Source organism: Olea europaea, unplaced genomic scaffold (genome assembly GCF_002742605.1).
Source record: "Olea europaea var. sylvestris unplaced genomic scaffold, O_europaea_v1 scaffold1203, whole genome shotgun sequence".
Classification (NCBI taxonomy): Eukaryota; Viridiplantae; Streptophyta; class Magnoliopsida; order Lamiales; family Oleaceae; genus Olea; species Olea europaea.
This window is the reverse complement of record NW_019229451.1, coordinates 42,986-56,678: the sequence shown is the minus strand read 5'-3', so window position 1 is coordinate 56,678 and position 13,693 is coordinate 42,986. Positions and strand designations below refer to the sequence as shown.

At 35.0% G+C, this 13,693-nt stretch overlaps 3 protein-coding genes across 5 annotated transcripts in view; all 3 read left to right on the top strand.

Moving 5' to 3' along the window:
* The window catches only part of LOC111374115 (G-type lectin S-receptor-like serine/threonine-protein kinase At4g03230), a 5,814-nt gene extending 1,004 nt beyond the window's left edge, over window positions 1-4,810 (top strand). Inside the window, exons 2-6 of one of the 3 annotated variants that reach the window (XM_022996743.1) lie at window positions 1,811-3,160; window positions 3,247-3,457; window positions 3,546-3,783; window positions 4,095-4,245; window positions 4,314-4,810. In XM_022996743.1, the coding sequence (XP_022852511.1) occupies window positions 1,811-3,160; window positions 3,247-3,457; window positions 3,546-3,783; window positions 4,095-4,245; window positions 4,314-4,634 (2,271 nt within the window). In that variant the 3' untranslated portion in view covers window positions 4,635-4,810. The remainder of the gene's footprint in view (window positions 1-1,810; window positions 3,161-3,246; window positions 3,458-3,545; window positions 3,784-4,094; window positions 4,246-4,313) is intronic. The other 2 variants (XM_022996742.1, XM_022996744.1) reach the window with 2 other exon arrangements.
* A 3,356-nt stretch (window positions 4,811-8,166) lies between these two features.
* Window positions 8,167-10,837, top strand: LOC111374109 (G-type lectin S-receptor-like serine/threonine-protein kinase At2g19130). Its single transcript, XM_022996739.1, has 2 exons — window positions 8,167-8,690; window positions 10,246-10,837. Exons 1-2 carry the CDS (start codon window positions 8,167-8,169, stop codon window positions 10,835-10,837), a joined length of 1,116 nt encoding a protein of 371 aa, XP_022852507.1.
* On the top strand, window positions 10,838-12,192 carry LOC111374108 (G-type lectin S-receptor-like serine/threonine-protein kinase At4g03230; the record flags this gene model as incomplete). The annotated part of the gene is made up of 5 exons (XM_022996738.1): window positions 10,838-10,990; window positions 11,076-11,286; window positions 11,368-11,605; window positions 11,802-11,949; window positions 12,187-12,192. Coding segments are annotated over 5 exons (756 nt in total), but the record flags the coding sequence as incomplete, so codon positions are not given.
* Between the last annotated feature and the right edge of the window lie 1,501 nt (window positions 12,193-13,693).

The window sequence follows — 13,693 nt, the reverse complement described above, 5'->3', positions numbered from 1 at the left end:
AGAGGCTCAAATCAAACAAAACAAAAAGATAGCTATTGGAAGAAGGGTGACAAGCAAAGCAAATGGAAAGGCGAGCAAACACAAATTTCTGGTGGTAATAATCCAACTTGCATAATTTGCAAAAAAATGAATCATGAATCAAATGAGTGCTACTTTAGATGCAAAAGGTGCAAGATCCCCAATCATTCTCAAAGGGATTGTTGGTTTCAAAATAAAGAGATGACAGAAAGAAAAAGTGCAGCAAACTTTTCTCAAGAGAATGAAAAGGAAATTCTGTTTTATTCTCAAAATTATGAAAATGGAGCTCAAAGCCCTTGGTATTTGGATAGCGGTTGTAGCAATCACATGACGGGGAATCGCGACATCTTTGTGGACCTTAATCCAAATATTACTTCACAAGTAATTCTTGGCGATGGAACATGTAGAGATGCGGTAGGAAAAGGCACCATTGCTGTCCAAATTAAAGAAGGTAACAAGAAACTCATCACAGATGTTCTTTATGTTCCCAATCTTTCTCATAATCTCCTAAGTGTTGGACAACTTATTCAAAGTGACTTCTCTGTCCACTTTGATGATGGTGCATGTAAAGTTTTTGACAAAAAGAAAAATATTTGTGTGGCAAATATTGAAATGAAGAACAAGACATTTCCTCTTATGATGCCACTAAATGAGAATTGTGCACTCAAGGCAAGAGACGAAGATTTGGCGTATTTGTGGCATTTACGATATGGTCATCTTCATGAAAGAGGCCTTCGTTTACTCCAAATGAAAAACATGGTGACGGGACTTCCTAACATCCAACACATAGACAAAATGTGCGAAGGATGCATCTATGGGAAATTGCATAAGTTGTCGTTTCTAAAAACTTCATGGAGAACGAAAGCACCACTTGAGCTTGTGCACTCGGATATTTGTGGGCCAATGCAAACTCCCACTTTTGGAAACAAGAGATATTTTATTCTCTTTGTTGATGACTTCACAAGAATGATATGGGTTTTCTTCCTCAGTCAAAAATCTGAGGCATATTCCATATTTCTTCAATTCAAAGCTCAAGCAGAAAGGCAAAGTGGTTTTTTGATAAAAACTTTAAGGACCGATCGTGGAGGTGAATATCTCTATAATCCTTTCATGGAATATTGCAGAAAAAATGGCATCAAAAGACAATTAACTGTGAGTCGAACTCCGCAACAAAACGGCGTGGCCGAAAGAAAAAATCGCACAATTGTTGAAATGGCAAGAAGCATGCTAAAGGGCAAAGGACTTCCAAATCTGTATTGGGCAGAAGATGTAAATACGGCAGTATACATTCTCAATCGGTCTCCAACAAAGGCTGTACGGAATAAAACTCCAGATCGAAGCATATTGAACTACGTCATCACTTCATTCGAGATTTGGTAAGTCGAGAAGAAATTTACATGGAATTTATCAACACAAATGATCAGCCAGCAGACATTTTAACAAAGGCAGTCACATTTGACAAGTTCGACAAGATCAAGGAAAAACTCAAGATTACAAATTAAGAGGGGGTGTTAAATGTGGCATTAATTTGTAATCTTAGGAAATAAATAAGGTTACATGCACTTGAAGAAAATGTATCAGGAAAATACATGATGCAAATTCATGAATTATTAGGTGTCCATTTATATTCCCATGTCTCTAGGGTTATCCATGTGGTCCTATAAATAGAGGTCATTCTTGTAGTCTCATTGTAAGAAAAAAAAGAAGAAAACATTATTGAGTGTGCTGTAGCAACTCAAAAACTATCAATAAAAATTCAAGTTTTTCTTCAACACTTCGTTTCCGCACTAACATTTCAGACATGAACTCGGCAGAACTTAAGATTTTAGATGGGAATTTGGTGCTTATGGATAAGTCCCAGGTTTCAATTTGGTCTACAAATGTAAACTTGACAACCTCAAATTCTGTAGTCGCAGCTCTAGGTGACAATGGAAATTTAGTATTGAGAGATGAGTCAGAGCCTAGGACAAGTGAAGGATTTTGGCAAAGTTTTGATAATCCAACTGATACGTTGTTGCCCGGTAGCAAGATTGCCTATAATAAACACACAAAAAAAGAGAAAGTCCTCACTTCTTGGAGAAATTCTGAGGATCCTGCAGCTGGGCTTTTCTCCAATGAATTAGATCCAAATGGGAGTCAATGTATTATAAGATGGAATAGGACTAAATGGTACTGGACTAGTGGACGTTGGAATGGGCGTTTTTTCGGTTCAGTCCCCGAAACGAGTCTGTACAATATTTATAATCATAATTATGTTGACAACGTTAATGAGAGTTACTACACTTATTCTCTTAATAGTCGTTCCATTAAATCTCGATATGTGATGGATGTTTCCGGGCAAATTAAGCTGAAATTGTGGTATCAGGAGAAGTGGGTTTTGTTTTGGTCTCAGCCTGGGCATCAATGTGATGTGTATGCTTATTGTGGGGCATTTGGTACCTGCAATCAGAATTCTTCGAACTTCTGTTATTGTTTGCCCGGATTTAAGCAAAGGTCAGAAAATGATTGGAATTTGAAGGATTATTCGGGTGGTTGTGTGAGAGAGATCATTTTGAACTGTACAAATGACAGAAAAGACAAGTTTCTGGCGAATAGCCTTGTTAGGTTACCTTCAAATTCACAAAGAGTGATGGCAGGGAGTGCTGGAGAGTGTGAATCTATCTGCTTGAGTAATTGCTCTTGTACAGCTTACTCTTACGAATACAATGCATGCCTGGTTTGGAATGGGGAACTAATGGATTTACAACGACCCACAGCATATAATGGTAGTGAAAGAACGATCCACATTAGACTTTCCCGCTCTGCATCTCAGTTTTCAAAAAATAAAAAAAGTAAAGTACTTGTAATCAGCTTTGTTGTGGGTTCTGTTGCTGTTGTTATGGTTCTGTTGGCCACCGTAATGATATGCATATATCACTGGCATAAATCTGGGACTACGAAAGCAGTTGAGGGATCATCGTTAGCATTTAGGAACAAGGACACATTGCAAATTAAAACCAAAAATTCCTCATATAAGTTGGAGGGAGATGACAAGAGTGGTGTCGGTGTTCCTTTCTGCAGTTGGGAAAGTATAATAGCTGCGACCCAGAACTTCTCAGACATACACAAACTTGGACGTGGGGGATTTGGTCATGTTTACAAGGTTTAACTATTGTTCTCTCCATAATTGTTTGCTACAACAATTTTTGTGCTTCCTTATCTATTGATTCTAGCTCACTACTCTTGCAGGGAATGTTTCCTGGAGGGCAAGAAATTGCAGTGAAAAGGTTGTCAAGCTGTTCTTTGCAAGGCATTAACGAATTTCAAAACGAAATTGTATTGATAGCAAAGCTTCAACACCGAAACCTTGCTCGCCTTTTGGGCTACTGCATGAAGGAGAATGAAAAGATCTTACTCTATGAATACATGCCCAACAAAAGTTTGGATGCCTTTATATTTGGTTAGTTCATGGAAAATGATATGTTTTATATTTGCAATTTTCATTTTAACTGATAATACTAATTTTTTTTTTTTTTGGCAAATACTAGATAAAAAATTATGCACGTTACTAGACTGGAAGAAGCGGTTTGGCATCATCTTGGGGATAGCAAGAGGGGTTCTTTATCTTCATCAAGATTCAAGGTTGAGGATAATTCATAGAGATTTGAAAACAAGCAACATTCTGTTAGACGAAGAGATGAACCCCAAAATTTCAGACTTCGGTTTGGCAAGAATTGTTGAGGGAAAAGGAACAGAGGCAAGCACCAATAAAGTCACAGGAACTTAGTAAGTGCCAATTAAAATGATATAATTACACTAAGACTATTGAAAGCACAAAAATTTAAAAAAAAAAAAAATGAACTTTTCATATCTTATCTGATTATAATGATCTTGTACATACACTCTTCACATTTTGGCCTATAGCAGCAATTCAGTTCTTTGTTCCTCTGTGCCATGTGCAATGATATTAAAACTGACGAATTTCTATTAAGCTATGCATATGTATTATGTATATAGACACCGTTTATACGCATGATATTGCGTCATATATACACACACACGCGCATATATACTAACTTCTAGTTACCTTGATCAAGTGGTTATATGTCTCCGGAGTATGCATCAGATGGACTATTCTCTATAAAGTCAGATGTATTTAGTTTTGGAGTTGTTGTACTCGAGATAGTCACCGGAAAGAGAAACACCGGATTTTACCAATCCTCAGAAGACTTGAATCTCTTGGGTTATGTAAGTAGATAAATTCCTCCATTTATATACAATATTTTAGCCAATTCATTGTCTCTATTATTTTGAAGCTATTCCTACAGGTGTGGAGATTGTGGAGTGAAAACAAGGCACTCGATTTGGTGGACCCAATACTGCTTGAATCTTGTGAGAAATTTGAAGTTATAAAGAGCATTAATGTTGGGCTTTTGTGTGTGGAAGAAGATCCCAGTGAGCGCCCCACTATGTCAAATGTAGTCCTAATGCTTAGTGGCAAAACTATTTTTGTTCCAGTTCCCAAACAACCAGCTTTTGTAATGAGAAAACGTGTTTTTAGCACATCTTCCTCATCTTCTAATAGACCAGATTCAATTTCCAATGAATTGACAATGTCTGATCCACAAGGGAGATGAGGAATTTGCTTATTTGCTTGCATTAGTGATGTTTGTTTGTATGTTCAACCAAAATTTGCACCAATTAGTTCCTTAATATCCTCTAGAAATTGGTGTATGTAGAACTATGCTGAGTAAGATAGCAATCTCTTGTACACTTAATTTTACATCTCTTTTATGTATTTATTTTTGGGGTATTGGTAAGAGAGAACTAACCATTCATATACAAATATTCTATTGTTATTGAATAAAATAAACTGTGTATATAAAAACAAACAGTTATGTAATGCCATTGCTAGAAACAATAGAGTATGTTGTTCTGCTAAATTTTAATCTTCCAACTACTGAACTCTTCTTGTACCTTTATCTACAATGGTTACATCAGATATTGAACAGGATATTGATGGATCCCTAGTCTTGTCCATGCCTCCTCTGTGAAAATCCTAAAGACATTCATAGTTTGTTATTTTGTTTTACCAAACATTTGGTTGAAGGTTGGCTAGCTGCAACAAGATTGTGCACTTTTAGAATTTGACTCAAATTAAATTATTCTTATTTTTTGTGAGAAAAAGAAATGGTGAAGAGGTAAGTTTTATTGTACTAAGTGTGTAGTACTTGTATTCTCGCCAACTCAAATTTCTGCAAGTTTACTGCAAATGCTATGAGCTATTTGAGAAAGAGATTTGTTAGTTTTAGATTCATGCTCCTCAATTTTACTCTACTAGACCATTCGTATGTACTTTGTTGGTAATCACATCACTAATTTTTCATATATTTGAGAATTACTATTGATAATAGTTAATATTTATTGAATTGTTGTTGCCTTGTGCTCTATTTATATATAAATTTAACCAAATTGATTTTTTTTATTTATTTATTTTTTGTTTCAGCCATCTTTATCAAAAATTCTTGATTCGCCTTCACTACAGTTGTATATTTGGCTTGTGGAAGACTTTTCTGAAGTTTTTTTGTTAGAAAATTAAAAAACTTTTTGTCTTCTATGTACAACCTGGACATGATCGTCCCTTTGCTATCCTGAAAGACCTAATGCGAAGCAAGATAATTATAATTTTCATGGAAGGGTAGATGTTCTAGTGAATGAAGATTAAGAAACTTAGCCTTGTTTTTTCTGTGATTTGAGACCATTGGGGGGGGGGACATGTTGGTAGCTGGTCATCTTTCTGTGATGGAGGGGGGTTTCTCGCTTGTTGTAGCTAAAGCAATGGCACTCCAAGCTGGTCTGATGTTCGCCCTAAGATACGATTTCATGATGAATGTATCTTAGTATTAGATGATATTGGTACTCGAGATGGTACATGTTGCTATATTCCTAACAAGAGGAATACCATAACCATGGGTGGAGCCAGAAAATGATATTAGGATGGGTTGAAATTTAAAAAACTTTTAATGAACTTACGCTACAAGAAATCGAGTTTCAGAGGCTATTTTTGTAACATTCACGATAAAAAGTATACGACATTCAATGAAATAAAAAAGTTTAGATGTCTCACATTAAGATATTCCACTAAATTTTTGTATTTTTTTCACCAAATAGAAAATCGATGCTTACCTTCAAAAATATAAACTAACCGAATCATGATAGAATTAAGCAAAAATACATATCCACCAATGAGCATTTAAAAAATTACATAATGAGTACTCTTCTAGTAACTTTGAGAACCCATCTTTCCAAACAACTGAAAGTTTTAACGAATATTCTTTTTATTGTCAATATCAAATTTATAGTAAGTTATTTATTTTGATCATAATATCTACTTTATGGTCAAAATAAGTATTTTTTTTTTTTATAAATTTGAATTAGTAATGAATGAAAACATATGTAATTTAGGAAAAAACGTAGTGTCTCTAACTATTAGAATAAATAATTTACTTTTAGATCTAATCAATACAAATTATCAGTAATAAAATTTACTTAATAATTATAAGTAAATTTTAGTCAAACATGCATTAAATAGAATATCTAATTTGACAATAAAATATTCACATTTCATGAATGTCTTGAAAAGAGTAATTAATAATTGTAGTGTCTTTAATACAATTTAATACTTGAACATTGGACTTGGGTTGAGATTTAATTTAGAGCTAGACTAATGCTAACATCTGGGCCACAATTCTAAAATCTTTGCTTAGAAAATAATAGGGAAAATTAAATAAAACCAGGTACTTGAAATTTCAAATTCAAAGTTCAAGGGGCAAGTTTATTTGTGCAAAAATTAGGTATTATATCTAATTAATTCCCCCAATTAAATTAAAAATCCTAATCACTTCTCCCAAATTTCAAACCCAATTCCATCACCTTCTCCTCTTCTCTCGACATCGGCTTCTCTCCTCTCGACGTTGACGACCCATTCAACCACTCCAAACGCGACGAAGAAGATGCGCCGGTGCCGACACAGCACCCATCTTCTCTCCGACATTTGTTTTGTGAGCCCCGCAACCATGGTCTTGGTGTGTCAGCAACGCCTTTGCGGCAGCACGAGGCGACGCTGGCATAGGCACTTGAGCTGTTGAAGGCGAAGGCTAGCCTCCATTCATTGGGTTGAATGTGCATTGAATTCAAAACCTTTTTCTCTCTATTTCATTAAAAATTACACATTAAATTGGCATTCTTAACTTGCGCAAGATTCTCGTTATTCAATATATAGTGTACTTGAAAATCGGAGAGTGAATTTGCTAAATTGTAGTTGCTCATCTTCGAAGCGAGTGATAGGGTTGCAACTACCAGAATGTGAGCAATCCAAGGCTTTTTTCCTAGATTAGTATCAATTTTAATACATTGCTCACTAATACATAATCAAATAATAGTATGAATATTTACTAGAATTTCTTGTTGTGCGGTAGTGTTGTGTGGTGTGGTGCAGTCATTCGTTGTGTTTTGGTGGTTGTTGTTTGCGATGGTCGTGGTGGTGTTGTGGCGGGCTTCATTTCGTACTGAATATTGGGTTGATCGTACAACACTTTGTTGTGGCGATATTGATTAATGGAATACTATTTTGCTCAAAATGTATTGATTCACAACATGATTTGACATTCTCTGAGCAAGTTAACTATATCACGGTCCGTTGGCCTGCCTATGTATTCATAAGTCCAACTCGCATTAAATCTTTCTACCCCCCAGGAACCTTCATGGTGTAAAAAGCAGGCTAGCATCATTTGACGAGTAGAACAGGAAAAGTATAAGTGAATGGCCTTTCTTCAGTAAATTCCATGCGATTGACAAAAAACACTTCTTCTTCTTCTCTCTCTCTCATCTTCTGCAGCTATGATCCCGAAGAATACTTGTTGGTTTATTCTCTCTGTGTTGTTTTTCCTATGTTTCTCTGTAAACGTCGATCATTCTCAAGGAGCTGACAGCGTTACAGCAAATCAGCCTCTCTCCGGAAGCTAGACTATTGTCTCATCTGGTAACATCTTTGAACTAGGATTCTTCACACCAGGTATTTCTTCCAGTTATTATATTGGAATTTGGTACAAAAATGTTACTCCAATAACCATAGTTTGGGTAGCAAATAGGGAGACCCCCATTTCAGACATGAATTCTGCAGAATTTAAGATTTTAGTTGGGAATTTGATGCTTATGGATGAGTCCCAGGTTTCAATTTGGTCCACAAATGTAAACTTGACAACCTCAAATTCTTTAGTGACAACTCTAGGTGATAATGGAAATTTAGTTTTGAGAAATGAGTCAGAACCTAGGACAAGTGAAGGATTTTGGCAAAGTTTTGATAATCAAACAGATACGTTGTTGCCTGGTAGCAGCCTTGCCTATGATAAACGTACAAGAACAAAGAAAGTTCTCACTTCTTGGAAAAACTCTGAGGATCCTGCACCAGGGCTTTTCTCTTTTGAATTAGATCCAAATGGGAGTCAGGTTATTATAAGATGGAATAGGACTGCCAGTGGAGCTTGGAATGGGCTCTTTTTCAGTTTAATCCCTGAGATGAGGCTGAACAATATGTATAATCATAGTTATGTTGACAACGTTAATGAGAGTTACTACACATATTCTTTTTATAATCCTTCCATTAAATCTCGATACGTGATGGATGTTTCCGGGCAAATTAAGCTGACATCATGGAATACGTGTTGGGAATCTACTTATACATGCACAGCGGAATTTAAAATAATTTTCGATTCCCACCAAGAATCGCCTTTGTGTTTAGATAGAAATTGTGATAAGATTGTACCTTTTTCAGATCTGCAATCCTTTTGCTTTTCTTTTCATTCCACAACCTTAATTCGCCACCACAGCTATCCAATTGTCCAGCCTCCAACGGTGATCCACACAAAGAATATGATTGCAGCCTCTAGGGTTTTTCTTGTGCCAGCAAGAAATAATGAAAACCTTAATGGACCTCAAACCCTAGTTATGTATTTATATAAACCCAAACAGGCTCGGCCCGGTCCGGTCCAATAATTAATTAATCCAATTAATTAAACCCGATCCGTGAATTAATTAATCCAATTAATTAATTCGAAAATATAAATAAAAAATCCAATTAATTAATTTATCCAACGATTGTTAAATTAACCAATTGGCATTGCAATCTTCCAATTCTCTTTTGTGTGTGACCCATTAGGTTCCCGACCACGATACCTAACGACGTGAAATATTATTTTGATCTAATCAAAATTGATAAATTAAAACACCCTTTTAATTTATCGTCAATTCACATTTGCCGTCTCTAATTGACATCTAGCAATGTGTCAGGGCAATACATGTGACGGAAAATGTCACGTGGTATGACAAAACCAAATTCGTTCGTTTACCGTGAAACTATAATCCCTTCGTCAATATGATCCGATCAATTACGAGATATGGAGTTGTGTCAATCTCGATCATCGATCATATCTTTCACTTCACTATTAAGTCAATATAAGTCGAAAACTCCTTTTCAACTTATGAGTACACCTTGGCCAAGGATTTCATCATTGACTTAATTAAATGAAACGCAGATCATAATCTTCTACTATCTAAGAGTGACAAATCCTTTATTGATCAATCACAACCTTCATACGATTCTTGACATACCCGAACGATGTTGTATTAGCGGCCCTTTTCAGAGCAACATCCAACACCGCCAAAGTATGACTGTCCTCATATAAGGTACCATGACGACCTCAAGTCAAAGGACCAATTTCACTACCGAATGTTAGAGATTAACCACTGACACTCAGATAGTTATCCATGTGAAATCTCTCGACGGGTCTCCAATGTTTTGTTCTATAACAAACATCCACGTGTTCATTTAAGTGTCACTATACTTTAACTTGTGAGATCAGCTACTTACTTCACAAGTAAGAAATGCCACACGTGATGGTCTATCCGTAATAACGATATCCGTATCTCGTTATTACTTACGATCACGGATGATTTAAGATTCAATCAGATGTAATTTGTATCTCATAATCACAACTCCTTGTGATTAACAAATTACAAATATTTGAATCTACGGACTCTATTATTTATTTAATTGTCTATTAATTAAATAATAGATCTGCCATTTAATTGCATTACTTATATATAAAAGTATTTATGTCCAAAGTTGATTGGACCTAGGGCATAACACTTACAATACGAAGGAGTGGGATTTTTTTGGTTTCAACCTAGGCAACAATGTGATGTGTATGCTTATTGTGGGGCATTTGGTAGCTGCAACCAGAATTCATTACACTTCTGTAATTGTTTACCCAGATTTAAGCAAAGGTCGAAGAATGATTGGAATTTGAAGGATTATTCAGATGGATGTGTGAGAAAGATCCTTTTGAACTGTTCAAATGATAGAAAAGACAAGTTTCTGGTAAATAATCTTGTTAGGTTACCTGCAAATTCACAAAGAGTGATGGCAGGGAGTGCTGGAGAGTGTGAATCTATCTGCTTGAGTAATTGCTCTTGTACAGCTTACTCTTACAAAGACAATGCATGCTTGGCTTGGAATCGGGAACTAATGGATTTACAACAACACGCAGAAAATGATGGCAATAAAAGAATGATCTACATTAGACTTTCTGCCTCTGCATCTGAGTCTTCGAGCACCAAAAAAAGTAAAGGGCGTGTAATAGGGGCTGTTGTGGGTTCTGTTGCTGCTGTTATGGTTCTATTGGCCATTGTCATGATATGCATAAGTCGCAAGCATATATCTAGAACTACAAAAGAAGTTGAGGGATCATTGGTAGCATTTCGGTACAAGGATGACTTTTAAATTGCAACTAAAAATTCCTCGGCTAACTTAGGGGGAGATAACGAGAGTGGTATTGGTGTTCCTTTCTGCAGTTGGGAAAGTATAATAGCTGCAACCGAGAACTTCTCAGATGTACATAAACTTGGATGCGGGGGATTTGGTCCTGTTTACAAGGTTTAACTATTGTTTTATCCATAATTGTTTGCTAGAACAAAGTTGTGCTTCCTTATATATTGATTCTAGTCCACAACTCTTGTAGGGAATGTTTCATGGAGGGCAAGAAATTGCAGTGAAAAGGTTGTCGAGCTGTTCTTTACAAGGCATTAACGAATTTCAAAATGAAATTGTATTGATTGCAAAGCTTCAACACCGAAACCTTGTTCGCCTTTTGGGCTACTACATGAAGGAGAATGAAAAGATCTTACTCTATGAATACATGGCGAACAAAAGTTTGGATGCCTTCATATTTGGTTAGTTCATGGAAAATGATGTGTTCTATATTGCTATTTTCATTTAGTTTCAATCAATAATAATTTTTTCACATATGCTAGATAAAAAGCTATGCATGTTATTGGATGGGAAGAAGCGGTTTGACATCATCTTGGGGATAGAAAGAGAGGTTCTTTGTCTTCATCAAGATTCAAGGTTAAGGATCATTCATAGAGATTTGAAAACAGGCAACATTCTGTTAGACGAAGAGATGAACCCCAAAATTTCAGACTTCAGTTTGGCAAGAATTGTTGAGGGAAAAGGAATAGAAGCAAGCACCAACAAAGTTGTAGGAACCTAGTAAGTGGCAATTAAAAGATCTTATCTGTACGAATTCCACTTTTTGGTCAGTCAGTTCTTGGCTCCTATGTGCCAAGTGCAATAATAAACAAAAATGAATTTTTATTATGTAATCTGTATACAGACACCTAATATACCCAAGATCATATTGTGTCATATATCTATGTACATACTAACTTGTAGTATCTTGGTCCAGTGGTTATATGTCTCCGGAGTATGCATCAGATGGACTATTCTCAATAAAATCAGATGTATTTAATTTTGGAGTTGTGCTCGAGATAGTCACTGGAAAGAGAAACACGGGATTTTACCAATCTACAGAAGACTTGAATCTCCTGGGTTATGTAAGTAGCTAAATTCATCCATTTATATGCAACATTTTAGCCAATTCGTTCTCCAACAATGGGTTGACGGTATCTATTCCACAAGTGCGTTAAGGAACTTTTTCTTATTTCCTTCCACTCGTTTTATGCTCAACAAGAATCTCCACGAATTTGTTTTATTAACAAGAAGTCCAGATATGCAAGTTTCCTCTCATATCTAGTTGTTTGTACAATTTTTCCTTGTATTATGTGCTGAAGGATTGAATAGACATGTAATAAATGATGTCTAAAATGTCGCGTAATGATAATTTTTTTCTTCTATGAATTAGACAAGTGAAAAAAAAAACAATAAATAAATAAAAATAGAGTTGTCTTCTTTTGGCTCCATCACGCTAATTCTTGACTTTATATACGTATCCAAACAACAAAGCAATGGTTCTCTCACTCTCATCTCCTCCATTCCCTTCAGATCGCTGGCTAGCACATGTAGAAAACAAAGATCTGTCTTTTCTCCTTCTATCTGGTGATATTGGGTCACAAAGGAGGGGTGAGCAGTGGTCGAAATCTCACCAGCTTGAATATCAGAAAAATTCAAAATTGTTGAGTTCAATTAGCGCATTGGATATCACTGTATTAAGAAATTTACAATCAATAATACTAGAAAAATATTACCGCGGACTGAGGTAATTGTAGTCTTGTTACAAATCTAACAATACACTTAAATATCATATCCGGTCTAAATTCATTTCTCATCCTACAATACACTATTCGGTTGGTTTAAAAAAGTACAAAGACTAAGATCATCTCAATCTACTATGATATTATTATTCTAATATATATATATATATATATATATATATATATATATATATATATTGTAGGGAAATGCAGTGAACCCACGTAGCAATAATAGTTCCGAAACTCACAAAATATTGAATCACAATCTTAAGAAAGCTAAAATTCCAATTTGACACTGACGCAATAATTTATTGAATTAAAGAACCAAGACAATCGCAAACAATATCTTAACCCTGTGATCACGAAAATTATGAACCTTGCTATGAATTTGTTGAACGCCAGAAAAAAGTATGAATTTTTGATAAGTTTGGATAGTTTAAATGCCACAAATATTGAAAATATTTAATAAGTTCTATTTAATTAAGAACAAGATAGAAATTAAAAAATTTCACATTATGAATAATTCTCAGAAATTAATGCTTTTATTGTACTTTGAATGAGCGTTTTATAAGCATAAAATAAATTCTTAATCAAAACAAACTCTAATTCTAAAGACAAATTCAAATAAACTAGAAAATTACAAAACAAATCTAAATAAAACGAAAATACCCTTAAATTAATTCAAAATATAAAAATGCAAAAATGGACCCCTAAACAATCAATTTTGACCTCCAAATTTCGTATTGTCATCCGACAAACTTGTGTAGAATCAAAAGACGTTTTCAGATTGTACTCATGGCCGAAAATTCGACAATCGAGTCAAAAGTTATATGCTTTTGTATGTATCCTATAAGTATTTGTGCATACTTTATATTCCTTCCATTTTTTGATTGATTTAGGATCTTCTCTTCTAGTTGATCCGTATTACTTCGAAACATTCAATGGATCTTTGTCAGCTTGCCGTCCATGATTCTTGTCAACATGTTATAGAAAAACATGAAAAATAATTTATTTTAAAGATTGTGAGGTTAAAAATGACAATAAAGAAATGTGACTATCTAAAAATCACTAATAAATATGCACTTAA